This window comes from Anser brachyrhynchus (genome assembly GCF_964034855.1).
Source record: "Anser brachyrhynchus genome assembly, chromosome: 5".
NCBI lineage: Eukaryota > Metazoa > Chordata > Aves > Anseriformes > Anatidae > Anser > Anser brachyrhynchus.
Window position 1 is genome coordinate 28,195,810 of NC_137699.1, and position 27,946 is coordinate 28,223,755.

The window sequence follows — 27,946 nt, forward strand, 5'->3', positions numbered from 1 at the left end:
AACAATAGGTCACAAAAAAGCAATGTGCATCCTCAAACTCATCTGATGCCTCTCTTTTCAGGTCATGTTGGAAGGCAAAAACATTGAGGAGGGATTTGGGATAGCCTTCAGAGTCCTTCAGGTATGGAAAAATCTGGTAGAACAACTACTACCATTACCAAAGAACCTACTGCAAAGAGCAGTTCTTTAAGCAAAAGACTTCTGCCAAAGGTCTTTTAATCCACAAAATGGAAAATTTCTTACCAGAGAAGTCACTTGTTCAAGTCTTAAACATTCAGGGGTTTGGAGTAGAGACTTGGAGTAGAGACTTGGAGTAGAGACTTGGAGTAGAGACTTGGAGTAGAGACTTGGAGTAGAGACTTGGAGTAGAGACTTGGAGTAGAGACTTGGAGTAGAGACTTGGAGTAGAGACTTGGAGTAGAGACTTGGAGTAGAGACTTGGAGTAGAGACTTGGAGTAGAGACTTGGAGTAGAGACTTGGAGTAGAGACTTGGAGTAGAGACTTGGAGTAGAGACTTGGAGTAGAGACTTGGAGTAGAGACTTGGAGTAGAGACTTGGAGTAGAGACTTGGAGTAGAGACTTGGAGTAGAGACTTGGAGTAGAGACTTGGAGTAGAGACTTGGAGTAGAGACTTGGAGTAGAGACTTGGAGTAGAGACTTGGAGTAGAGACTTGGAGTAGAGACTTGGAGTAGAGACTTGGAGTAGAGACTTGGAGTAGAGACTTGGAGTAGAGACTTGGAGTAGAGACTTGGAGTAGAGACTTGGAGTAGAGACTTGGAGTAGAGACTTGGAGTAGAGACTTGGAGTAGAGACTTGGAGTAGAGACTTGGAGTAGAGACTTGGAGTAGAGACTTGGAGTAGAGACTTGGAGTAGAGACTTGGAGTAGAGACTTGGAGTAGAGACTTGGAGTAGAGACTTGGAGTAGAGACTTGGAGTAGAGACTTGGAGTAGAGACTTGGAGTAGAGACTTGGAGTAGAGACTTGGAGTAGAGACTTGGAGTAGAGACTTGGAGTAGAGACTTGGAGTAGAGACTTGGAGTAGAGACTTGGAGTAGAGACTTGGAGTAGAGACTTGGAGTAGAGACTTGGAGTAGAGACTTGGAGTAGAGACTTGGAGTAGAGACTTGGAGTAGAGACTTGGAGTAGAGACTTGGAGTAGAGACTTGGAGTAGAGACTTGGAGTAGAGACTTGGAGTAGAGACTTGGAGTAGAGACTTGGAGTAGAGACTTGGAGTAGAGACTTGGAGTAGAGACTTGGAGTAGAGACTTGACTTGACTTGGAGTAGAGACTTGGAGTAGAGACTTGACTTGACTTGGAGTAGAGACTTGGAGTAGAGACTTGACTTGACTTGGAGTAGAGACTTGGAGTAGAGACTTGACTTGACTTGGAGTAGAGACTTGGAGTAGAGACTTGACTTGACTTGGAGTAGAGACTTGGAGTAGAGACTTGACTTGACTTGGAGTAGAGACTTGGAGTAGAGACTTGACTTGACTTGGAGTAGAGACTTGGAGTAGAGACTTGACTTGACTTGGAGTAGAGACTTGGAGTAGAGACTTGACTTGACTTGGAGTAGAGACTTGGAGTAGAGACTTGACTTGACTTGGAGTAGAGACTTGGAGTAGAGACTTGACTTGACTTGGAGTAGAGACTTGGAGTAGAGACTTGACTTGACTTGGAGTAGAGACTTGGAGTAGAGACTTGACTTGACTTGGAGTAGAGACTTGGAGTAGAGACTTGGAGTAGAGACTTGACTTGACTTGGAGTAGAGACTTGGAGTAGAGACTTGGAGTAGAGACTTGACTTGACTTGGAGTAGAGACTTGGAGTAGAGACTTGGAGTAGAGACTTGACTTGACTTGGAGTAGAGACTTGGAGTAGAGACTTGGAGTAGAGACTTGGAGTAGAGACTTGGAGTAGAGACTTGGAGTAGAGACTTGGAGTAGAGACTTGGAGTAGAGACTTGGAGTAGAGACTTGGAGTAGAGACTTGACTTGACTTGGAGTAGAGACTTGGAGTAGAGACTTGACTTGACTTGGAGTAGAGACTTGACTTGACTTGGAGTAGAGACTTGGAGTAGAGACTTGACTTGACTTGGAGTAGAGACTTGGAGTAGAGACTTGACTTGACTTGGAGTAGAGACTTGGAGTAGAGACTTGACTTGACTTGGAGTAGAGACTTGGAGTAGAGACTTGACTTGACTTGGAGTAGAGACTTGGAGTAGAGACTTGACTTGACTTGGAGTAGAGACTTGGAGTAGAGACTTGACTTGACTTGGAGTAGAGACTTGGAGTAGAGACTTGACTTGACTTGGAGTAGAGACTTGGAGTAGAGACTTGACTTGACTTGGAGTAGAGACTTGGAGTAGAGACTTGACTTGACTTGGAGTAGAGACTTGGAGTAGAGACTTGGAGTAGAGACTTGGAGTAGAGACTTGACTTGACTTGGAGTAGAGACTTGGAGTAGAGACTTGGAGTAGAGACTTGACTTGACTTGGAGTAGAGACTTGGAGTAGAGACTTGGAGTAGAGACTTGGAGTAGAGACTTGACTTGACTTGGAGTAGAGACTTGGAGTAGAGACTTGACTTGACTTGGAGTAGAGACTTGGAGTAGAGACTTGACTTGACTTGGAGTAGAGACTTGACTTGACTTGGAGTAGAGACTTGGAGTAGAGACTTGACTTGACTTGGAGTAGAGACTTGGAGTAGAGACTTGGAGTAGAGACTTGACTTGACTTGGAGTAGAGACTTGACTTGACTTGGAGTAGAGACTTGACTTGACTTGGAGTAGAGACTTGGAGTAGAGACTTGGAGTAGAGACTTGACTTGACTTGGAGTAGAGACTTGACTTGACTTGGAGTAGAGACTTGGAGTAGAGACTTGACTTGACTTGGAGTAGAGACTTGGAGTAGAGACTTGACTTGACTTGGAGTAGAGACTTGGAGTAGAGACTTGGAGTAGAGACTTGGAGTAGAGACTTGACTTGACTTGGAGTAGAGACTTGGAGTAGAGACTTGGAGTAGAGACTTGACTTGACTTGGAGTAGAGACTTGGAGTAGAGACTTGGAGTAGAGACTTGGAGTAGAGACTTGACTTGACTTGGAGTAGAGACTTGGAGTAGAGACTTGACTTGACTTGGAGTAGAGACTTGACTTGACTTGGAGTAGAGACTTGGAGTAGAGACTTGACTTGACTTGGAGTAGAGACTTGGAGTAGAGACTTGGAGTAGAGACTTGACTTGACTTGGAGTAGAGACTTGACTTGACTTGGAGTAGAGACTTGACTTGACTTGGAGTAGAGACTTGACTTGACTTGGAGTAGAGACTTGGAGTAGAGACTTGGAGTAGAGACTTGACTTGACTTGGAGTAGAGACTTGGAGTAGAGACTTGGAGTAGAGACTTGACTTGACTTGGAGTAGAGACTTGGAGTAGAGACTTGGAGTAGAGACTTGACTTGACTTGGAGTAGAGACTTGGAGTAGAGACTTGGAGTAGAGACTTGGAGTAGAGACTTGACTTGACTTGGAGTAGAGACTTGGAGTAGAGACTTGGAGTAGAGACTTGGAGTAGAGACTTGACTTGACTTGGAGTAGAGACTTGGAGTAGAGACTTGGAGTAGAGACTTGACTTGACTTGGAGTAGAGACTTGGAGTAGAGACTTGGAGTAGAGACTTGACTTGACTTGGAGTAGAGACTTGGAGTAGAGACTTGGAGTAGAGACTTGGAGTAGAGACTTGGAGTAGAGACTTGGAGTAGAGACTTGGAGTAGAGACTTGACTTGACTTGGAGTAGAGACTTGGAGTAGAGACTTGACTTGACTTGGAGTAGAGACTTGGAGTAGAGACTTGGAGTAGAGACTTGGAGTAGAGACTTGGAGTAGAGACTTGGAGTAGAGACTTGGAGTAGAGACTTGGAGTAGAGACTTGGAGTAGAGACTTGGAGTAGAGACTTGGAGTAGAGACTTGACTTGACTTGGAGTAGAGACTTGGAGTAGAGACTTGACTTGACTTGGAGTAGAGACTTGGAGTAGAGACTTGGAGTAGAGACTTGGAGTAGAGACTTGACTTGACTTGGAGTAGAGACTTGGAGTAGAGACTTGGAGTAGAGACTTGGAGTAGAGACTTGGAGTAGAGACTTGGAGTAGAGACTTGGAGTAGAGACTTGGAGTAGAGACTTGGAGTAGAGACTTGGAGTAGAGACTTGGAGTAGAGACTTGACTTGACTTGGAGTAGAGACTTGGAGTAGAGACTTGGAGTAGAGACTTGACTTGACTTGGAGTAGAGACTTGGAGTAGAGACTTGGAGTAGAGACTTGACTTGACTTGGAGTAGAGACTTGGAGTAGAGACTTGGAGTAGAGACTTGACTTGACTTGGAGTAGAGACTTGGAGTAGAGACTTGGAGTAGAGACTTGACTTGACTTGGAGTAGAGACTTGGAGTAGAGACTTGACTTGACTTGGAGTAGAGACTTGGAGTAGAGACTTGACTTGACTTGGAGTAGAGACTTGGAGTAGAGACTTGACTTGACTTGGAGTAGAGACTTGGAGTAGAGACTTGACTTGACTTGGAGTAGAGACTTGACTTGACTTGGAGTAGAGACTTGGAGTAGAGACTTGACTTGACTTGGAGTAGAGACTTGGAGTAGAGACTTGACTTGACTTGGAGTAGAGACTTGGAGTAGAGACTTGACTTGACTTGGAGTAGAGACTTGGAGTAGAGACTTGACTTGACTTGGAGTAGAGACTTGACTTGACTTGGAGTAGAGACTTGGAGTAGAGACTTGACTTGACTTGGAGTAGAGACTTGGAGTAGAGACTTGACTTGACTTGGAGTAGAGACTTGGAGTAGAGACTTGACTTGACTTGGAGTAGAGACTTGGAGTAGAGACTTGGAGTAGAGACTTGGAGTAGAGACTTGGAGTAGAGACTTGGAGTAGAGACTTGGAGTAGAGACTTGGAGTAGAGACTTGGAGTAGAGACTTGGAGTAGAGACTTGGAGTAGAGACTTGGAGTAGAGACTTGACTTGACTTGGAGTAGAGACTTGGAGTAGAGACTTGACTTGACTTGGAGTAGAGACTTGGAGTAGAGACTTGGAGTAGAGACTTGACTTGACTTGGAGTAGAGACTTGGAGTAGAGACTTGGAGTAGAGACTTGGAGTAGAGACTTGACTTGACTTGGAGTAGAGACTTGGAGTAGAGACTTGGAGTAGAGACTTGACTTGACTTGGAGTAGAGACTTGGAGTAGAGACTTGACTTGACTTGGAGTAGAGACTTGGAGTAGAGACTTGACTTGGAGTAGAGACTTGGAGTAGAGACTTGACTTGACTTGGAGTAGAGACTTGGAGTAGAGACTTGACTTGACTTGGAGTAGAGACTTGGAGTAGAGACTTGACTTGACTTGGAGTAGAGACTTGGAGTAGAGACTTGACTTGACTTGGAGTAGAGACTTGGAGTAGAGACTTGGAGTAGAGACTTGACTTGACTTGGAGTAGAGACTTGGAGTAGAGACTTGGAGTAGAGACTTGACTTGACTTGGAGTAGAGACTTGGAGTAGAGACTTGGAGTAGAGACTTGACTTGACTTGGAGTAGAGACTTGGAGTAGAGACTTGGAGTAGAGACTTGACTTGACTTGGAGTAGAGACTTGGAGTAGAGACTTGGAGTAGAGACTTGACTTGACTTGGAGTAGAGACTTGGAGTAGAGACTTGGAGTAGAGACTTGGAGTAGAGACTTGGAGTAGAGACTTGGAGTAGAGACTTGGAGTAGAGACTTGGAGTAGAGACTTGACTTGACTTGGAGTAGAGACTTGACTTGACTTGGAGTAGAGACTTGACTTGACTTGGAGTAGAGACTTGACTTGACTTGGAGTAGAGACTTGACTTGACTTGGAGTAGAGACTTGACTTGACTTGGAGTAGAGACTTGACTTGACTTGGAGTAGAGACTTGACTTGACTTGGAGTAGAGACTTGACTTGACTTGGAGTAGAGACTTGACTTGACTTGGAGTAGAGACTTGACTTGACTTGGAGTAGAGACTTGACTTGACTTGGAGTAGAGACTTGGAGATTGTGCTTCAGCAGGACACCTCCAGACTAATTGTCTCCTACAAACGAATTATGTGGAGCTTTTCTTTTGCCTTGCACCTTGTTTAGTGACTCAGTGCTGGCGAACCACAATCAGTGATGTGAGTAGAGAGCTCTGACGTGGCAGCTCTCTGTGGTTTGTGACAGCCATGCACATATACCAGATACATAACTATCTCTGCACTGTTCTCCTAACTGAGAGAGCAAAGCTGAATAACTGAAAACTGTCTCTGGAGACCTCATCCTCTTCATGCCTGGGTAGGAGCTGAGGTGCTTACAAGCTAGTGTGGCACATTAGCCTCCGAACTTTTCTGTGTGTTCCTCATCCATATGTTAGGAGTTGCTAAAGGATATTGCTTCGTGCAGTGTGGTGTTGCAGTTGCCTCCCATATGGGAGAGAGGATATATCAGGGCATTTTCTGGACAGAGGTGGCACAGTGAAGGAGTATCTGTGACCCTGCTGCCTGGTACATCTGTGACTGATGCATATGTCAGACCCTGCTTCTTCCTTTGGGTCAGGATGTACAAGGCAGAGCACTTGTTTGGAGTGGGAAAAGTAGCACTGAACAGCAACAGTAGTCACTACCTCCCAGTAAAAAGGGAGCAACCAGTCCAACTGCCAAGCATCACTTCTGTTTCCTTTTTTTTTTTTTTTAATTTCTTGCCTTATTCATGGCAGGATCAGTCTGCATCTTTTATCTTTCTTCATATGGGAGGTATATCATGATCAGATACCTCTTATTTTCCAGGGTACACAAGCGGTGTCTGCTGGACGGGATTATAATGGGAGCCTGCTAAGTGAGGTAGCAGTGGGTTGGGACTAGGAAAGATGTTCTGTCAGAAGCAGTAAAATTTACTTTTGTCACCCTGGAAAAGGAAAAGGTGACAATGCCCTTGTTTCTGAGCAAAACTGAATTTTACCGGTCTGATTATAAAGAAGCTTTGAGCCAGTCCTGGGCAGTGGTGACTGGAAACTCAGAACCAACCAAAACAGTTTTCGCTTTTTAAGAGCAGTGTGTGATATTTTGTCCTCAGCAGAGATTGTCTCAGTCATGTAGAGTCCCTCTGAGAAAACCTGCTGAGAATGTTTAACGTGTTGCCCTGGTGTTCGCCTACCTCTAGGACTTCCAGCTGGAGGCTACAGAAGTGTACAGCAAAGTGGCCAAGCAGCTGGTGAAGCAGCAAAAGTACAGTGAGATCCGGCAGCTCCTCAAGTGTGTCAGTGAGTCTGGAGTGGCAGCCAAAAATGATGGGGATAACATTATCTTAAACTGTCTAAATGAATTCAAGAACATACCTGCTGAGGTAATTCTATTCTGCATCATGTCCTTTTCGAAGTAATGTGGGTAAATACCGTACAGGCTACAGAGAGACCATCCTGTGCTGCTCTTCTAGTAGTATCTTCAAACATTCTGGCTCTGTACTGCATGCATTGTTTAAAGGTGGGAGTGTGTATTTTCCTCCCTTAAGCTAGCTCCTTTGAGAGGAGATGATAGCCTACCCTGCACTTCTCAAATGAGTACCCACGGCAGGGATTGAATCTTTTACTGACAGGACCTGCTAAATGCTCCTGACTGGGGTGGGAGGTGTTCCCTTCAGTGAAATTTCCCTGGTTAACGCAGAGGATATGTGGAGATAGACCTGCTGCCTCCACTGGAAACAACTTTAAGATTCCCTTTACCTACCACAGTGTCTTTTCCATCCTTGTGAAGAAAACAGATGTCCTCTAGCCTGACTAATAGAACTTGATAGAGGACAAGAGATTGACCTCATAGTGTTCTCTAGGGATACCCCACAGACAAGGCAGGTAGAAGAAAGCTGTGGTAATGGGAGGAATTGGACTTTGTATTTTCTGCGTGTATGGTAGTGGTGGTTGGTGTCATGTAAACATCTAGCTGTGATCTCAGCAGCCCTTCCTCTAGGCAGAGGTTTGGTCCCTGAAGGAGTAAAGGTTTGCAAACGGTAGTCATTCTGAATGTGAACACCTTTTCCCTTTTTTCCCTTCTTTGGATACAGGATCTTGATAATCTGATCCAGGATATGGACAGTGATGAAAACAAGGTATGTATAAGCACAGTAAAGGAACTCCTTTAGCAGGAGCTGAACAGCCCAGTCTTGGTCTGAAGGCATTGTGCTCTCTTCCAGCATCTTCTCTCTCATCCTCACCCAAGTCAAGGTTTTGATGGCCACTTCCTAGATTGCAGAAATCAGTGAGTTGGTTAAGGCTGTGGTGACTGAGTGTAGAGCTGTGAGATGAAGATATGGATTGATGTTATCCTTATTGATTCATTGATAGTCCTTGGAGTGAGAGCTAGGCATTTGTAATAGGGGGAAGAAAAGTATTTCAGAGGTACCCCAAAGGTGGCCATTTCAGCTTATCATTCTTTCAGGATTATATTGTTTTTATTGTGATTGGGAGTTCATAAAACTTCTCCAATTCTGTTATACACTTTTCCTCTTAGAGGAAATGAGGCCTGAACTACTTGGTTTTTGTTAGCTTAAATACCAGCCTGCCAGGCCCCTGGAGAGTCATGGCCTGTGAACTCTGGATGCATGTTTCTAGATGAAGAGACTGTGGTTCAGAGTTGCAGACTGTCATAGATCCTGAGGGCCATAACTAGGAATAAAATCTAAAAAATTGTGACTCTTCTCTGTCTTGCTCTACTGACAAACTCGGTGTTTTATGTGGATTGAAAAATGGGCTTTTAGATCTGCCTTTTATGCAAGATTTATTACTGAAATGTATTAGCTCTTCTAGAAGAACCATAGAAGAGCAGTACAAGAAAATGACTTTTCTAATCTTTGTCATGGGGATATGGTAACTTAATGCACAAAATAGGATTATTGATGTTGATTTCATGGTGATACTGTAAAGGAGTTTCCATAGGAGACAAACTGAGCAAAATACTTGTCTATTCATCTTTCACACTGGGATCTGCTCTGTGCAATACTCTGCTTTATAACATGCTGCTACTGCCTTGTACAAGAAGCTTCTGAGCTAGATAATTCCAGTGAATCCTGGCTTAAGCTCGTTGTGTTAGCTTGCCATAGTTTTCTAATTGAGTTCTGCCTGCCTTTTCTGCTTCAGATCCAAGCGTACCTGATGTGCAACAAGTTGCGTTCTGCCTATCTGGTCTCGGTGAGACAGGAGAAGACCAGAGCAGTGCAGCTAGTCCAGCACGTGCGCCAGCTGGCTGAGAACAGTGGAGAAGACGTTGTGCAGGCTATCTGTACCCAGTGGCTTGCCGTGCACCAGCCCAAAATGAGAAATCGCCTTGCCCAGGGCAGTAGAAAGTAATTGACATTCGCCATCATGCAGAAGGGGAAGACTTCAAGACACCTGAAAGGCATGCAGTTCACCAGTCTCTTGGTAAAAGGGAAGTCTCCTGACTTGTGTTGGTGGCAAATGGAAGCTGCTAATGTGCCTCTGGTTGGAAGGAAGGGAACTAAATTACAAGTGCCAGTATTTTGACAGTGACTACCTCAGGGCGTTTTTGGGGTATTTCTTTGACTGGGGGGGTGGGAGGGTGGCATTTTCAAACTGAACAAGGAAGATTTTAGGTTTATGGAAGAGAGCACTTGTGTTTTTTAGAAATGCACTGACCTTTATTGCATGTATTTTATTTCTAATCCAGAAAACCTGTATAGAGAGGAGAGAAAAATCTCACCAGCTCAATGTAGCCTAAAGTATAAAACTTTGATTGTGGGTTTCCTGTAAAATTTTTCAAGATTGGAGAGCTCTTTTACAAAGACTGAAATTCAGAGATGATTGTTTTTAAAGCCTCTATAAAAAATTATTGCTACCTTCCCTCCCCCTCGTCTCCCCAGTGCAGTGTGCTCAACTTCTGTAGTTCATTTGAAAAGGTATGAACTGATTCTTCATGGCAGGTTTCTGCTGACCACTTGCACTGGCTGATGTACGTAGGGCAATTGAGTCCTTAATAGATGGATGAATTTATAAAGAGCATATCCAGCAAAGGGACTACAAATGGAAAATCCTTTAATTTTTTTTTTAATTGCCTACCTCTTTCTTTGCTATGGTAATATCCAATAAAGTGTTGTGATGCAGCTTTATCACTGAGCAGATGCCAGCAAATTTCAGGTATGGCAGGAAATAGGGAAAGATAGAGCTGTGGTAAAGTTCAGCAGGCACTCTGTATTCCTATCACACGGGGATTTTTTTGTTTTTGTTTCTTAGGAATATAATCTGTCCCTGACAGGTACAACAGAATGCTAGTCTGAATTTGTATTAAGTGGACATACTGTATAGATTGTCATGCCAGGCTTTGCTCTGGAGCGTGTTAGGATATGTGAAAAGACAGTATTCTGTAGTGCAAGGAATGGGACAGTAGCTTCTGCGCAGAATTTCTGTGTGGATGGGGCTTACTGTGACTAGAAACAGAATGGAATTCTTAGGGTTAATTGGTTTCATGAAAGGGCAGATATCTTTGTGTAATTTCTGTGTTGAAGGATGCATAAAGAAGCAGCTGCCTCTCTGCAACCATGAGTGGGACATGAGAAATGAGCAGAAGAAAGGTAGACAGCAGTAGGACCTTCTAAAAGAAACAACACACAACGTGGCCACGAGAGTTTGTTTGCCAGTAGCGTGTACGTCAGCATGAGAGGTGGGAAAACTAGTTCACTTTTTTGTTAGATTGGTTAGTTTTTTTTTACTTTCTTCAAAAGAAACAACAGTATTTCTGAAGTGTAATATAACTGCAATATAACTTTTAGTACATAAAACAAGGGAGACTGTTTTGTACTACCCCTGAACTCACTGCAGTGACAGAATGGGCTTCCATAGCATTGAAAGGGACTTGCTCTATCTCCTTTGGGTGTTTCAGGAGCTGTGCTCCACTGACACTAACCGCATTTAGATTTCAGAATCTCCCAATCACAGATTTGCACAATCTCATTAGTGAGCAGTACTAATGACAGCTGCTTTTGTTTTCTTGGCCAAACTGACCTAGCTTGCCATCAGCTTAGAGCTGTTAGGCTAATCCTAAAACGTGACACTGTCTATCTCTTTGATGACTTTTAACTCACTTCTAAATAACTAGGGGGGGGAGGTTCTACTGTAGATGTGCTTTCCTGTAATACCTACACTTCTGCTCAAGTTCTTTACAGCTGCATAGAGCACAGAGTCGAGTTTGTCACGCAGACCAGTCAGTTCTATACCTGCCTTTCTCCTTGACCTCTTTGCACTGTACCTTATGCACTTTATACAGTGTGTGTTGTAATTTGATGTTCTTAACCTGGAATTGTAGGGATCTATCTTTCACTGGAACTGGAATTTTGATCCTGACCAACTGCCTTGTGTCATGAATAGTGCAATTATCAGGAGGCTTTGAATTTTTGAGCTTCACAAATGAATTGAGTACTGCCATTTAAACTTTCTATATTAATGACCAAGGATTGTTTACAATGGGAAAAAAAAAACAGAATAAAGTGTTCTGACTGAAGGCTTCAATATATCTTCTGTTTGCTTTTTATCTCAGCGTAGCTGGGACTCCTGTTCTAGATCTGTATTTTGCTTTTGGCTATCCTCAGCAGATGAACTAGAAGGGGAAGAATTGTTTTGTCATGCAAAAATCTCTTCGCTGTGATGTCCTCGATATTTAGAGCAACTGGAATATCACCTCTTCAGAGGTCGTGCCAGTAGCTAGTTCAGCCTACACATGCACTCTCACAGACTAGTAATCCTCCTCAGAGAGCTTTGCACGGTAATGTAACTCTCTCTTACAACACTCCCTTTAAGGCAGCTAAATGAGCTTAAGATCTCATTTTACAGATCAACCTAGAAGGTATAAGTGACTTGCCCAAGGTCAGACAGAGAGACAGACACTATGTAATATATAGTTGCATGTCTTATATTGAATCTACCCACAATCTGACTTCTTTAAGCAGAGCACTGACCTGCAAGGGAAAAATACATGGCCTAGACAGGCTTTCTGCACTTTTTTTCTGTTTATCCTGAAAGCCACTTTCAAGATTGGAGACTCGCACAGAGAAAGCCACCTAAGCTTGCAATGGTAGATAACATGCCACTGCTACATTGTAGTTGTGGAAGGAAAAAAGGTCAAGTGACTGGGAGAAAGGCAAAGGGACTTCAAGATGTAACCCAAACAGCTTTCTAAGTTAGTCGGGCAGGTACAGTTGTCACCAACACCAACGAAACTGCTGCAACATTTCTGAAGGAAGATACATGTTCTCTTGCTGAAAAAGAAGATGGCTTTATTTAGTATTGCTCAGAGGTAGCACAGGACTAATCTGCATGGATAGCTTCTAGACAGCATTAATCATAAAATTAGCATTTGCTTTCCAAAACTGGCAGTTGTTCAGAGGAATGTTCATACACAGGTCCAAACACTTCTGGATTTTTTCAGAAGCAGAAGATAATCTTATAAGCTGTGGCACTTGTTTTCTAGCTGCTTAACTCTTTTAGAAATAATCTCCGATTATGGGTCCCATTATAGCAATTTGCATTAGACTCCCAAGACAGCAGTCTCAGGGGTATCTGGATTGACTGAGCTGCCTCCTGAACATGCAGGCTGCATGGTGCCATGTCAGGCTGGCAGTTGTGGTTAGCCAAATCCCGTGACTGCTAGACAAACAAACATAGGGGTTTCAGTGCAAGTCTTATTCTTGTCCTGTAACTACACTGACCATAATATTAAGATAGGTCCCCGCTTCACCTATTCAGCTCAAGGTAGTTTACTGTTAAAGCAATGTTAAAGTCTCAAAAAAATGATTTTCTCACCTCAGTTGATTTTTTTTTTTATTAATTCTGCTTTTTCCTAGGTTTGTAAATCATTTAGAGCACAGCTCAGGCTTTTGTGACAACTCTTATACCATCTCTGTTCAGTGTTTCAAAACAGAGCTGTTAGTTGTTTTGAATAACGTAACTTGTCAATGCACAACTGCAGCCTTCCTGCAGCTTTTAACCTCCCAGTCAGCTGCACTGAGAACTGGGTTCTCAAAAGATACACCAACCTTCAGTTAACTTACTGCAATCAAGGAGCAAGATATTTCAGTGGCTAGAGGCCAAGTTCTGACAGAATACGGAGAACAGTACTTAATTCCAGTTAAGATCTGTACCTAATGCTTGGTACAAAAAGGCCAGCACCTGTTTCTGTGTACTTGAAAGCACATTATATGTAACTGCCAGAAACTTGAATACTTGCACTCCGCCATGTCAAAGAGAACGTAAGTTTAGCATCCTACCTTTTTACTATTACTACTATGGAGGAAAAAAAAAAAAAAACACCACAAGCTTTCAATACAGGTGATCTAATCCTAAGATGGTAACCTCCATTTCTAGTCTAAATACAGAGAACAACAGCCTCTGGCTGTTGTGAGAGATATCAAAGGTTGCTCGCTGCATTGGTGCTCTAATTCTTAGCTACAAAAGGGGACTGGTTGCTTACTAATCTCAATCCTTAAGTGTGCTATTCCAGAAATTCCTATCAGATTGTGTCCACAGAACCGTCGTGAGGGCAGCTGAAGTATCGGCATTCTTGTCTTGAGTTCTCTCGGCAGTGCTCTTCCCAGGAGCAGCATCGCTGTGCTCAGCCAGGTGTGCGCTTGAGGTGTGCGCTGCTCAGTCCCACTGGATGCCAAGGAGCTCACAACTCACGTTCCAGAGCTTCTTCGCTGTCTCATCATCCCGACCCCGTGAAGATACATATGCTGGCCGGCAATCACTGTAAGGGAAACATTTTATTTATTATTTTTTTTTTAAATCAAAGATCTTCAGCTGCATTAGCACACTGAAGTGGCTATGGTAAGGTGAGGGAAGTGCTTTTACCCATTTAACTTCAAGACCAATTGAAGGAAGGGTGGGGAAAGCTATCCAGCAAATGAGCAAGCACTCCTGCTCAGCAACTGTGAGAAACTTTTCTTTCCAGCTGGCTAGGGAAGAATCGCTCCCTATGGCACCATGAACTGGCAAGTGAGTCTATCCCTGTCTGCTGTCTTGATCTTTACAGAAACCTACATATGCTTTCCTCTTCTGTGTAAGTTCTCCTTTGTACTACTAAAAAGGGCTATAAATGTTAACCAAGCTTCTTCAGGAACACCTTTTTTAGCAAACTACAAAAAAGCCCCTCAAACAGCCCTTTGTTCTAAACTATTTATTCCCTCCTATTCATCCCACTGTATTGCCACTGCATGAAAAGCAAAGCTGCATCTGAATACTAATACTGTAATAACCACGTATGGGTTCACATTATCCCCTTTTCCATTGTCCTCTGAACTGCAGCCCTTTTCTTCTCAGCTCCTACACTCAGACAGAACAGTGTCTGGAAGAGGGATCACGTGTTCTCATCTGTAATGCTAGATGCTGCAAATCACACGGAAGTTTAAGAGAACAGATGACATTTTATCTGATGAAATCTGAGATTTCTATCCATGCTAGTGTGATTTTTTACAGCCCAAGATGCCCAGTCTCTGATGTTCCTGAATACTTGTAGATTCCTTTTTTAATGTGTATACTTATCTTTTATATTCTGTTGCCTGGAAAGTGGAAAGACTTTGAGGCCAGTCCAAGGTAAAACCAGGCCCGCATGTGAATTACTGTTAAAGCTATTCCTTTCCCACCACATTCGTTTATGACTTAAAAATCCACCAAGCTTTTCTGTACTCCAGTACATAAGTGCTCCACTTAATCTTCCCTGCATGACTGTCTTTCCCAGAATATAAAACATCTATTTATATGTTTAAGTGCGATTAAGATATACAACCTCCCAAGTGAAGATCAAAGTCATTACAGAGACTGATCTGGTCACTTACCACATGAGAGGAAAGCTCTGCAAAGGCTCCAATACTATCCATGTGGGGAAAAAAAGGACAAGTTTTCAAAATACAGCCACTATACCCACTGAGAAGCTGATAGACACAACTGAAGGAAGCTGTTCAAAGGGTAGTCTCCACCTCTAGGATGATGTGGACTTGGACCTGAAAATCTCACCTCCTAGCTGTGCAGCACCATCAAGCCTCTCCTCTCTCTGGGAGCACAGGCCCTTTTTGCTCCAGTGGAGTAAAACAACAGAAAGAACCAGACTGGTCTGTCCAAGCTTGACTCAAGCGACCTCGTTAACTACACAGTTCTGCTGCAGAGTGATTTACCCCAGTTTACGACAGATCGTGATCAGAGCTCTAAGAATGTGACAGCCTTTCCTCCACTTCGAGTACAGCAATATTCCGAGCACTAAAGGAACTGCTGCTATGTGATATGTTGCACAGGTCAGGGATCCCTTCTAACACAATATCCATTGCAACAGGTATGGAAGGGATAATGCTCTGGTATTTGTCACCTTCAATCTTCCTGGCATGAGTTACACCAGCCTCTTGCATAGTCCCTTCTTAATGAAGAATAACAGTAACGCTCGCTTTCTAAGCCAGCAAGGTTTCCTTCCACAGTACATCATTCCATCAGCTTGTACCCACCTGAAATACTGTCCCGTCACAGATTCTAGCTCCTCTGCTACTGCACAGTACACGCTGGTCTGAGCTCCTTCCCAAGGAGTCTTCAAGAAGAATGAGAATATCCTCCACAGCCACATCATTGCTAACGAGTGCCGGACCAGCTCAGTATGGACAGAGCCAGGGTGGAGAGCGTTGGCTGTAACTTTAGTGCCTATGGCAAAAGAAAGTAGCGCAGGAGAAAACAGCATGCGTCAGAGTGCCTTTAAACAAAGGGTAACACCCTCCTCAATTCTACCTGCAAATATTCTGTGACTTAAACGAGTCCAGCCACGGATACAGAGAGAGGTAGTGAGATTCTTAGTAGTTACTGCTTGCTGGAGCACTTCCCCACTCCCTTCCAAATCCTGCAGTCACTTACATGTCTTCTGTAAAAGAATGTGCGAAGCAGCCTGGGTGCTCAAACAGCAGCAATTCCCATCAGGCTTTGACAGCACTAGTTTTCTTTAACTTACTGTACTACTAGATAATGTACTACTACTAGAGAAGACGCTGCTTTTGTTTTAGTAAAATAAATACTAAAGTTTATGAAAAGGACTGAATAGCAAGGCTGTGACATATATTGTGACTTAAGAGGTACTGTCTAGTCCTACGCTTCTATTTTACAGGCCTTCAGCATTGAAAGCAGCTACATCTGCCTTAGCTTTTCCATTGCAGACTGCAATTTGACACAAGTACAATAGCACAATTATCTGCTTGGATGCAGTCAGTTTTTGACAAGCTCCAAATTAAAATTAAATCCTTTCAACTGTGCCAGGCTACTGAACTCCCCTGTCCTGTTGCTGTAAAGGCAATTGGTGCTTCAAGTTTCCTGGTTCCACAGATAGGAGCTATCCTTCCAAAGAACTGTCGGAGACCCTGCCTCAAACAGATTCATTTCTGCACAGGTAATTTCCAGACCTTTCTGCAATCCACCTTCCTCACCCACATAGCTCAACAGCCAAGAAAAAGACTGCTCCGCTCTCCTCTGGGACTTACCTTGCAGCCGCCTCGCCAGCTCCCGAGTGAAAAGCACGTTGGCCAACTTGCTGTGACAGTAGGCGAGGCCACGATTGTAGCTCTTCTCACCATTGAGGTCATGGAAGCGGATTCGGCCTCCGTGGTGACCCAGTGAGGACACGTTCACTATGCGGGCCGGGGCCGACTGCTTCAGACGCTCCAGCAACAGGAAGGTTAAAAGAAAGTGACCTAGGGTTGAGAGGAAACTCAAGTCTTTCTCTAAAGGGTTCCCCTCCTGGAATTTCAAAGTACTTTCAACATCTTATTTACGCGTCGTAGCTTACTGCTTTCCTCAGTCCGGGGGAAAAGCCACCCACTGAATCAACAACTCAAGCTTTCTGGGGCCATTACGTTCTACTCCTCAGCTTCAAAAAGCTGGAACTGTTATACGTTGCAAACATCCCAGGCAACATCTACAGATTCTTAAATTAAGTCCATGATAAGCAAATACATTGCATTATTCTTTTTCACGACACTTGAACCCCAAGGAAAGCAGCTTTCATTTCCAGAGCTCTACCTCTGGGCTTCCATTCCATCACAAGAAAGAAGGACAAGAACACCTGGAAGGAAAATTACCCTCTGGCATTTTGTCACAGATACTGAATGAAAACATGACTCCACGGGCCCTTACCAAGATGATTGACTCCCAGGTGCATCTCAAAGCCATCAGCTGTCTTGGAGTAAGGGCATAACATTACCCCAGCATTATTAATGAGGATATGGAGCTCCTTCTCCTCTGCAACAGAAAGCACATCATTAAATAGGGAAACAATGACAGAAGACAGACAGCCACAAGTCAGCCAAAAAATCCCCACCCATGCCTACACTGCAGCCACATTGTCTCCATAAAATAAGGATAACTGTCCTACCACAAATCCATTCACGGCCTCTGGCAGGCCCTGCTACCAACCACAGTGCCCAATGTGGTACAGAGAAGTTATGTGCGTCAGGAATTTGGCATTTGCTGAAAAGCCCCTGGCGCCAGCACAGAACCCCCTTCTTGCCTAGGCATGCAGACAATAGCGGAGTGGAGCTGCCCTCCAGGAGAGGCTCATCTTTTTGCCTTTGCCCAGAACAGAGATTGTTGCACAGTTCCAGATACAGCAGTTCCAAGTACAGAACAATTCCAGATCCAGCAAATGAAATCCGTATAATGAAGGGGAAGATATTTTCAGAGTCACACCAGCAGCATGCAGCGCTTGCACAACACCCTCAGCTTGCGCTTATAAACCCCTACAATATTATGGACGTTTATGGACGTGGTCACGCTGGAAGTCAACAGCAGTTCTGGGAACGGAGCAGGGAAATACTGCTCCCCAGGCACACTCTGCTGTATCCCTTCCCTAGCTCTGAAGGGTAGGCACCAGTCACCGACAAAATATGCTCACTGAAAGGAAGGACCTGGAGGCCTCACCTGCTAGAAAGTTGTCAGCAAACTCCCGGATGGACTTAGTATCAGCCAGGTCCAGTTTTTTCACAACGACCTGTGGGTTCCCTGTCTCAGCCCGGATTTCACTGGCTGCAGCTTCTCCCTTTGCTGTGTCTCTGCAAGCGATGATCACCCTCGCCCCTGCGAGGCAGAAAAAGCAGGAACACGAGCTGAGATGTCACTGCACGAGCTAAGATGTCACTGCATGCTCAGGGCTACGCCACGCAGGCTGACCGCTCACGGCGCTTACAAACAATGCATTGTTTCTATACGGAGCTGCCGTCAGTCAAGGGGGGCAGCTGACAAGCACAAAGCCTTTTCTAGTATGCAGTTAGCTCCAGTTCAGCCCAAACCTGTTTCCAGGTCAGGAAACGTACATCTGAAGTGCCTCTGTCCCGCTCCTCCCCGGTCAGGCGTGCCTATCACCGCCGTGGCGTGATGGGGTTGTATCGGCCTTGGGGACACCAGGCCAGCGGCATGTGAAGATACCTGGACTCCAGCCAGAGTAACTTTGAACGGGTTATGAACGGGCAGGTCCACTGCCTTACTAAGAAGGCATTTAACCCAAATTAGCTTGAAACGCGGGTAAGCGAAACGCAGAGCGGCGAGCCTCGGCCGTTTCCCTGCTTCAGACCAGGAGAACGCCGCGGTGCCAGGAACTTCCCCGCTCCCCCCAAGACGCTTGCGGCGCAGGGCGCTTCTCACATCGCAAGGCGCGTTTGCACGGCCCGGGCAGCGCCAGCAGCGGAGGGACCGGGAGCTCGCCCTTCTGCGGCTACAGCCGCGGGGGAAGCGCGGCTCGGGCGGTGCTGAGGAAACTTCCCGGTGCCGCGCGTTCCGTGCGGGCGCGCCCCGGCTGCCGCTCACCTCTCCGCGCCAGCTCCCGGGCCGTCTCCTTGCCGATGCCGGTGTTGGCCCCGGTGATGACCGCCGCCTTCCCGTCCAGCCGGGCGGCGGACTCGCACCGCCCGCCCGCCACGAACCTCCTGCGGGGGGGGGGAAGAGAGGCAGGGACCGCGCGGCGGCCGTCAGCGGCTGCACACGCGGACGGACGGACGGACGGACGGACACACCCGCCGCCCACCCAGCCCCGTACCTGATGTAGGGCGCCGCGACCAGCAGGAGCAGAGGGAAGCCGACGGCGGCGCCCAGCGCGGCCCCCCAGCAGCTCACCCCCGCCGCCATCGTCGCCGCTGCTGCTGCCGCCGCCCGCACTGCCCGCCCCGCTCCGCCCCGCCCCGCACATAATGACTACAACTCCCAGCAGGCACCGCGCGCACCCAGGCCCCCTCGCCCCCCTGCGGCCGTCCGCGTCAACGCCTGATGCGCCCCGTTGGCTCCACGCCGCCGCCCCGCCGCCAGCACCGCCGCGAGCCCCGCCGCAGCTCTCCGAGCGGCTCGGCCCCGCAGGGAGCGGCCCGCGGCGGCGCCTCCCGCCGTTACCTCCGCGGCGACGCGCGGCGCGGCGATCGGGCGTCTTTGAGGGGCAGCCTCGCGGTCGGCCCGAGGCCCCCGCGGCGGCCGATGGCGGGCGGGCCGGACGGGAGGGAGGCGGCCGCCCGCCATGGCGAGCCGCGGGGCCGCGTCCTCGGAGCACCTGGAGCGGCTGCACGACATCTTCCGCGGGCTGCACGCCGACCTGCGCGGGGCCGCCCAGCGACTGCGCCACGGCGCCGCCGGTCAGTGCCGCCGGGGGGGGGCGGCGGGGCCGGGAGCGGGGCCGCGGCCCTGAACGGCCCGGCCCGGCCTCGCCTCGCGGCCCCACAGCGGAGGGCGGGGGGAGGGGGAAAGGGGCGAGCCCGGAGGGCTCGGCTGGGGTCACGGTGCTTGTCGTCCTCGTTTGGACAGTGCATGGGAACCAGAACTGCAAAGGGCAGCCCTCAGAGCTGGTTTGGTTTCTCCAGAACCAGCCAGAGCCACGGGCAGAGAGGAATAAATGCCCGCACCTGGGAGAAGGGCCCTGAACGCGGGCTTAACTCGCACGGAATTCGGTGAAGGGTGGTTCGGGGAAAGGCGGCCGGCCTCGCTGCCTGGAAACGCAGCGTCTGTCCTACTGCCTGGCAGGGAAAAAAATGGGAAATGGAAAATCTGGGGAAGGAATGAGGAATGGCCACACGCACACTGTCCTGTTTCCGAGGCGCTGCGGGATCGGTGAGCACGGCAGGGAGCAGTGCTTCACGCTGGGAAGTGCCACACGGCAGGAGGCACAAAACCCAGGCTTAAAAGGACAGGAACTTCCCGTCGGAAATCCGTATTTCCTTGTGGAAAGGAGCCCGGTCGGTTTGTTGGTGCAGTAAAGCTCAGTCAGGTCTCCCTGGAGCTGTGCTACTGTCAGGCAAGGAGTTCTGAGCCGTGGGCTTAAACAGAATACTTACAGGCAGCATTTTTTCACTGCTTGTAGACTTTTCAACAAGTAATTACAAAATGATTTTTAGTCATGCTATGAAATGATAACGCGCTGGTCTTATTCGTACAATTTGTTGATGAAAAAATCCCAGTAGTACTTGTGTAAAGTACTTGTAAGGGAGTTTAAGATAAGCTAGGAATTTGCCTATCTGGTGAAGGCACTCAGCTTTCGTAATGTGCTTTGTCTGCTTCTTGTACATACGGTGTGCGAGCCTTTATTTTGCAAGCTGTCTGATCCTGAAAAAATCACAAGACAATAAACAGTATCGCACAGACGCTTTTAAGGTGATTGGCACCTTCCCAAGCTCCAGGGAGGACAGAATGTGTCGTTCTTGGGCCGTCTTTGAGGGACTAGGAGCTTGGAAACGTTATTTTGCTCTGTATAAGCAAGATAACAAATTTCTAGGCCTAGAAATCTTTTTTTCCTTTCAGACTTGTAAGAAGGCAGCCTGGATCAGTTTAAACAGCCTGGATCGGTTTCGCATATAGACACTTTTCTTTAAGTAAATGTAGTTAACTGTACTTTTGAACTGACTCTGTTTCTGGTTGATTGGAATTATATCACGTCAGTGCTGATGAGGAAGTGGGTAATGTTACTGTGGCTCAAGTGCAGTGTCTTATTAATCCGACTGGGGGCACCCGGAGGGTAAAGTCCTGCTCTTAAAGTCCTGTTCTTCCAGTACTGCTCCCGGTTTCAATCAGTTTGAAATAGCACTTGTTTTAAGAGGGCACCGCATAAACCAGATTGTGAAATGACCTGTGTGAAACGATATATTGACTTCTGGAAGTTGTTTTCATGCAGTTTGTGTCTGCGTTTTCACTTCCAACCTAGCCACACAGGCAGTTGTGTCAGCACAAGTGTACGTGGCAGAAAACCAGAGCAGAAGTTGAGGAGAGCCTGTTCAGGAACCTCCCGAGTCAGCATTTCCTCCTGCATCAGCTGTGGTGTGCAACTGCTTCGCTGATAGCAGCCAGCACATAATATACTAGTGCTTATAATGTAGCTTGGTCTGTAATAATTCTCCTGTGTGCTACCTGAGAGCAGAGCTGTTGGTTAGGCGATGGTTTTTAACTCCCTCCCAAGTCCGCTGCAGTTCAAGCCCTGAGCTTCATATGAATTGGAGCTGAAAGGGAGAGCCCATGGCCTGGGGAGGTCAGGTCCATGAGACAAGCTGTGTTAAAATGCTTTGATCACTTCAAAATTTTCTCTTATTGCTCTGTTGAGAGCTCAGTGGTTTAAAAACTGCTCCTTTTGCAGAGGGCCATATTTACAAAAGGTGTTATCAATGGCAGGTTTTGACTGCAGCAGAGATTTCATAATGGTGTCTATACAGTTTTATCAAATTAGAGGAGTTTTACCAAGGTCACTGTCTGTATTTTCTGCTACTCAAAACTTTGTTTAGGACTGAATCAGTCTCTTCTGAGAGAGATGAATTAGGTTACTGCACGTTTATCAGACTTCTGATAGAACTTGGTTTAATTCTGCAGTACACTACAAGAGTGTCCTGGTGGTGGTCTTCAGTGCTTCTGCAAAAGCTTATGAAACACAGGTTTTTGTTCTGTTGAGACATGAAGAGTTTGAGAATTCTGCATTTACTGATCTTGGATATTAGATACGATAGTTTGTTAACACATACAGAATACATGTCTTAAGAGTTTTCTCTAAAAATAGAAAAACAATGGTGAAAATGAAATGAAAATGAAAGCCACTCTTTGGCTTCCACAGCCCTAGACATCAGTACCCAAGCAAATGACCATTTTGAACAACTGAGATGTATGGTTTTGTTGGCAGGTTCAAATGCCTGATGTCATTCCAGAAGAGAGAATCATTTGGGCATTAGGCTGGGATCCTGATCTGATATTTTGATGGCATCTTTAATGTCAGGGTACTCCAGAGTGCTTATCCTGTTCAACTAGTTAGTTTGTTGGGACTGCGAGAATGCAGGATACCCTCTTCGTTGGAAACTTCGGGGGGCACTTGGAGATGCAGATTGCCTCGACGTTCTGTGCTAATCCAAGTCACAGCTTCAGCCTTTAGTTGTCTTGCCGAAAATGCGTGAAAATATGAAATGATGAGCTGTTTGCCGACCTGTTCTCTTTGTTATTCTTTCACGTTAAATGTTTGTCAACAGCCATAAAAATATTTGAGGTTTGAAAAGTGACTTTTGTCTGCCAAAACTAGTGGCCAGCTGGTGGAAGGGTGGTTTTTTCTCTGTCCTCTCGCCAGCTTTTGAAAGATAAGAATAGGCTGTTCCTGTCTGAGGTAAGTTTTGACCTGGTGCCTCTAATCAGCCATTGGAGGTGCTTTGTTGCCGGTAAGATTGAGTTCTGCTGTCATTTCTCCAGTGTTTATCTGACATGCTGCTTTTTCTTCCACAGAAGAGAAAAAAAAACTAGTCCGAGAGTTTGATGAGAAACAACGTGAAGCAAATGAAACGGTAAACAAGTCTAGAATTGTGGTCTTTCTGACCGGTTGAAACATTGCTAACCTTAACAAGGACAGTACTTGCAAATTTCACCTTCTTTATGTTCATATGCCAGCAGATGAATGTTGTGTATTTTTTATATTTGATTCATTTATGTGATTAACACGTGTGTTTGTCAAGATTATGTGTGTGTGTGTTTATACATAGCATATATAGAGATACAGACACATATTCATATTTTCGCTTCTTAGTGCTCAGTTTGGGTATCTCCTTCCCTTTGTTGAGCAAAGGAGAGTGGCGGAGGTACAGTTAGAATTGCTAGAGATCGTAGGGAGAACATGTAGAGAATCTGCTTTATGGTTTATTTGTTTGTTTTTCCTCCTGCTGTCTTTTTTCACGTTGGCTTAACCCATGTGATCTTTCTGTGAGTCTGATGGCTAAATGTCAGGGGTCCTGACTATTTAAAACCTCTATTGTGTGGGCCTCCTGGACAGCAGGTGACATGGAACAGCACACACAGAAAAACAACCAAAGAAAACATGTGAGGCTTGTCTTCTGTGCAAAATGTAATAGATTAAGCTTTCTTTTCTCAGTAATATGCTATTTCTTGGTAGCAGTAGAATACCTTTTTAGCTCGATGAGGGTTGTCGTCTTATTTTGTTTACCACAGTAGTCACAACAGAAATCTCCCCTGGCTCTTCCCAGGGGAATTGTTTATTGTAGGTTACAAATTTATTTTCACAATTGGTCACTTGAGAAAGTGACCAATTCTGTACTGTGATTTGCTGTGCAAAATGGTTCTTGATATATTCTGTCAGTACTCACGTGCAGAAGGTTATGCCTTTTTGGGGAAAAAAAAAGTTTGAAACAGATCTGAAAATGAGCCTCCCTTGCAGTGAAAGTAAAGCGAGTACCGATGGAAATAGCAGATTCCTCTAAGTAGCGATGCTTTGGGGTCACAGCTGAACATTCTTTTGGGAAAGATGCTTTATTCCTCTAACTTACTGGATTTTGTTGAGGTGTGTCTGTGTAGATTCTGGCTCATACAGGAGGACAGCTTTAAGCGTTGTGAATTTGTAACAACTGTCACCGAAAGTTGATGTGCAAATTCACGTATCCAAAATCTCAGGGTGTACAAATCCTACCTCCAGCCTCTGCTATCCATCCTATAGATGTTTAAACAATGTGAAAGTGAAAACTGCGCATTTTGAAGTTGCAGAGTGACACTTCAGAAAATACCAAGTCTTTAACCTAGGCCATTTTTTCTTGAGGCACTGTATAGCTGAAAACCCATGTGGGCTGAACAGCAATAGGCGGAACGGTGCCATTGATACTAGATGAGGGGCTTGGGATTAATAGCCCCAATCCCCAAATCACATGAAAACATGTGAATCCCTTCATCTGGTTGTAAGTTTTGAGTATAGCTGTTGATAAGAATAAATTTGATGCTTTAAAAAAATAAACACTTTTTTTTTCCTTAAAGCTACGGGAAATGGAGGAAGAGTTGAAGTATGCTCCTCTGCCGTTCCGCAACCAAATGATGAGCAAAATCCGGGCATACAGAAGAGACCTCTCTGTCTTCCAGAGAGAGATTAGAAGCACAGATTTGGGATTGGGCCCTGGAAGTCAAGGGGATATGAAATATGGAATCTTCTCCACAGAAAATGAACAGAGTGTGAGTATCAGATATAAATTGTATTGAAAACTTGTGTGATTATTTAAAAGAATATTCCAGATGTGTTGCTTACAGCATTCTACTTTAATCCACTTGATTTCTTTCGTAACTCCCTGTGCATCTCTTTGTGCATAACATGAATATCTTAGGGAGGAGAAAGAACACCTAGAACTCATAAGAGAGCTTTTCTGTTCTAAGACAAAGATATTAGTGTAATCAAAATGGTACTCCTTGGGTGCCCTGTGCCTAATGACTTACACGATGCATTAGAAAAAAAGACTTATTAAGTGTACTGAAATACTTTATTTAATCATTCCCCTGCAGCAGTGAAAATACAACAGTGATGCTACTGACTTCACTGATCTCGTTTTTGTCTCCAAAAATGTATGCAAGTCACATACACTGTAGAGGTTCTTCCACGGAGTTCCCTTTTAAGTGATCTCAGTTTAAATAATTTCCAAATAACATAAGAAGTCTTCTTCTACTTTGTACAGTGTTGATATGCTGCTACAGTGCAAGAAATACACCAGTTTACCATATCTGCTTAGATTCGTCTGAGCTAGTGAGACTGAATTTGCTTACTATCCTCAAAGATTAGTGTAATCTGTATAGAAAGTTCATAGAAGTGTTTTTCGTTAGGTTGGTTGGTGTTTGTCTGTCTGCCTTAGTTAAGGAAGGTTTAAGGGAGGCTTTTTCCTTAATGTCTTATTCTACAGTAGTAGGTATTTTTTTGCATTAGATTTCTCTTGGTTGGTTCCCCTAAAACATGAGAGCAGGATGTTAAACTTTCTGAGGCTTAAGAAAATACTTTTTGAGCTACCTTTTGACCCTAAGGTCAAAAAACATTTCTTATTCTGTAGCTGAGGCAAGTGGAATGAAAAGAGTAGCTTTTTTACTTAGGAGTCCATCTGTTAGTGCTGTTTGTCTGTAATCCTTTTGGCTGTGTAAACCCTTAATAATCTCCCTAGCAACCAACTGCAAAGTCACAAATAAGACAGTTGAGGTACAAGTGAAAGGAAAAGTTAGCATCTGGAAAGCAGACACTGTTTTCATGTAGATGTTATTTGATAGAAAAGTGAATTATTGCATGGACAGGGTATTTTTTTTATAACTGTTATAAGTATTTATAACTCTTTAGCTGCATATCCTCCTTTTTCAAGGTTTAACTAGATTTGACCATGACATTACGTGAGTGAGAACCCTTTCAAAATTAACCAGGCTTCATCAGTTAACATAAGAAGCCTAGTACAAATGGCTTGTAATTTTTTAATACATCAGAAGCCTGATACCTCTCTTTGTGTTTAATATTTAAGTGTATATTGTTTTTCAGACTAATCTGCAGTCACAGAGGGTGCTGCTTCTCCAGGGAACAGACAGTCTGAACCGAGCCAGTCAGAGCATTGAGCGCTCGCACCGAATTGCGGCTGAGACAGATCAGATTGGCACTGATATAATTGAAGAACTTGGGGAGCAGCGAGAGCAACTGGAACGCACCAAGAGCAGAGTAAGTGGAGAAACTGTGGCTGTTGTGTTGGAACAACCTGATGTTAGCTTATTAGTGGGAATTGTGTGCCAGGAATTACACTTGGAGACCCCCCCAGACATGGTAGTCCAGTTAGTTGACATTTTGGGCTGCCACATTGCTGTGCTGTGCTCCTAAAAGCAAAATAATTACTGTTGGTGGGCCCAAAGCATGTCTGTTACTTTGTCTGTGCAAGACCAGGTGATTAGACCTGTATACTGCTGCTTGAAAGATTTAGCATTACTGAAAAAATTACTGATCTAAAAAAATGCTAGAGAATTGCCCACCATATAAAGCTCAATAGTAAAGGTTTAGATTTGGGAGACAGTTAGTTAGTAAGTTCCTTTAATGAAATCAAATTTAATAGAAGCAGCCAACACTAACCTTCCAATAGTTGTTGGCTAGCTAAGGCAACAATTCATTTCTGAGCATCATAAAGCTGAAACGGATTATCTATTAACAGTTCAGTGCTCAGATGCATTGGGTCACACAGACCTGTCAGTGCAACATGTTTCTTTTCTTGCTAGAAATGTAATGGCATTTCAGACAGGTCTAGAAATGCACTAGGGGAGTACATGGTAATACCAGGAGACAATGATACTGACAACTCAAATAATGAAATTAAATTGTAATAAAAAGGGCTAATACCAACTTTCCAATAATTTTAAATTAGGTAGAGGGGTAGGAAGTAATCCTAAATTGCATATAATTTTTGCATGTATCTAAGGAAATGTATACCTGAAAGTCTTATTTCTGCTTTATTAAGGAGACAACTCTTCAACCTGTATTGTGCTTGGACAACAACGTTGTCTCTGAATTTTGAGAATATGTGGTTAGCTTTGAACCCATTATTAATTACATTAAACACCAACTTCTTGCATGTGAATCTTCAGAGTTGATGTAAACTTGTTGAACTGGCAAATAACTTCTCTTTCTTCTTAGTTGGTGAATACAAGTGAAAACTTGAGCAAGAGTCGTAAGATTCTGCGTTCCATGTCCAGGAGGTGAGTAGAGTAGCAGGACTGGCATACAGCTGCACAGTACTCAGCAGGTAGTAGTGTTGCTTGCCAGTTTACAGACAAAAAAAACAACAACCTAATAACCCACAGTGTCAGCTGGAACTGCAGGGAGGTTTTAGGAAATGCGTAAATGGAGCATGTGCCCATGTGAAGATCTAATTTGTGTTTTCTCCTCTCCGGTAATTATTCCAGTAATGGAGTGCAGTGTAGGTGAGTGAACACTACTGAATCTGTGCTGCTCATTTAAGATAGTGCACAGGTTGTCGTGCATGATAAAACATAGCAAAGGGGAGGGATTTTGACATAAGCAAGTTACAGTGAATTGCTCTTGGTAACTTTTGATGAAATTCAGTTATTCAGGTTGGAAGAAGTTGTGCTACAAATCACTGAGTTTGCCTCTTCTTGCTTTTTAACTGCTATTCAAAATAGTACTTTTTGATGTAGCAGAAACGGGGTTAATACTTATGGAAGGAAAGAATCTGCTTTCATAATCAAGAAGAAGAACTACCTTGGATTCTTTTTTTCTTTTTTAACTCTAGAGTAGCCACTAATAAGTTGTTGCTGTCAATCATCATCATCCTGGAACTAGCCATCCTAGGAGGAGTGGTCTACTACAAGTTCTTTCGCAGCAGATGAATCTTCATGACTGAGATGAGTTGCTCCACTGCTGAGGAATGGGATGGGATGTCTTTCCTTTCACTGTCTGAGGACTGAACTGTCTCATGAGACAAGCATGTTCAACTGAAACTGTACTGACAGTAGAAAGACAGTGAATGGAAGTAAAGGAAAATGCAGAGACAGCCTTGAACTACCGGTGAGATTAATAAGAAGGTAATAAATATTTTATTGTCTCAATATGTATATACTTAACTAAGTGAATAAATCTTGGAATGTAATACAGTAGCC

At 44.7% G+C, this 27,946-nt stretch overlaps 3 protein-coding genes across 9 annotated transcripts in view; 2 read left to right on the forward strand and 1 right to left on the reverse strand.

Moving 5' to 3' along the window:
• Positions 1-11,543, forward strand: part of ZFYVE26 (zinc finger FYVE-type containing 26) — a 53,730-nt gene extending 42,187 nt beyond the window's left edge. For all 6 annotated transcript variants that reach the window (XM_080595346.1, XM_080595347.1, XM_080595349.1 and 3 more), the window contains 4 exons: positions 62-121; positions 7,204-7,386; positions 8,098-8,142; positions 9,170-11,543. In XM_080595346.1, the coding sequence (XP_080451472.1) occupies positions 62-121; positions 7,204-7,386; positions 8,098-8,142; positions 9,170-9,379 (498 nt within the window). In that variant the 3' untranslated portion in view covers positions 9,380-11,543. The remainder of the gene's footprint in view (positions 1-61; positions 122-7,203; positions 7,387-8,097; positions 8,143-9,169) is intronic.
• Positions 11,544-12,292: 749 nt separating this feature from the next.
• Positions 12,293-19,246, reverse strand: LOC308196413 (retinol dehydrogenase 12-like). The gene is made up of 7 exons (XM_080595366.1): positions 19,089-19,246; positions 18,860-18,978; positions 17,978-18,133; positions 17,195-17,299; positions 16,543-16,752; positions 15,529-15,718; positions 12,293-13,784 (listed from the first exon to the last, which is right to left on the reverse strand). Exons 1-7 carry the CDS (start codon positions 19,175-19,177, stop codon positions 13,682-13,684), a joined length of 972 nt encoding a protein of 323 aa, XP_080451492.1. The 5' UTR covers positions 19,178-19,246; the 3' UTR covers positions 12,293-13,681.
• VTI1B (vesicle transport through interaction with t-SNAREs 1B) lies at positions 19,225-27,943 on the forward strand. Of its 2 annotated transcripts, none has more exons than XM_080595363.1 (6): positions 19,225-19,675; positions 22,781-22,836; positions 24,308-24,499; positions 25,830-26,003; positions 26,964-27,025; positions 27,580-27,943. In XM_080595363.1, exons 1-6 carry the CDS (start codon positions 19,240-19,242, stop codon positions 27,674-27,676), a joined length of 1,017 nt encoding a protein of 338 aa, XP_080451489.1. In that variant the 5' UTR covers positions 19,225-19,239; the 3' UTR covers positions 27,677-27,943. The 2 variants fall into 2 exon arrangements, with proteins under 2 accessions (XP_080451489.1, XP_080451490.1); XM_080595364.1 differs by having other exon boundaries at positions 19,485-19,671; positions 22,778-22,836.
• The last annotated feature ends 3 nt before the right edge of the window (positions 27,944-27,946 follow it).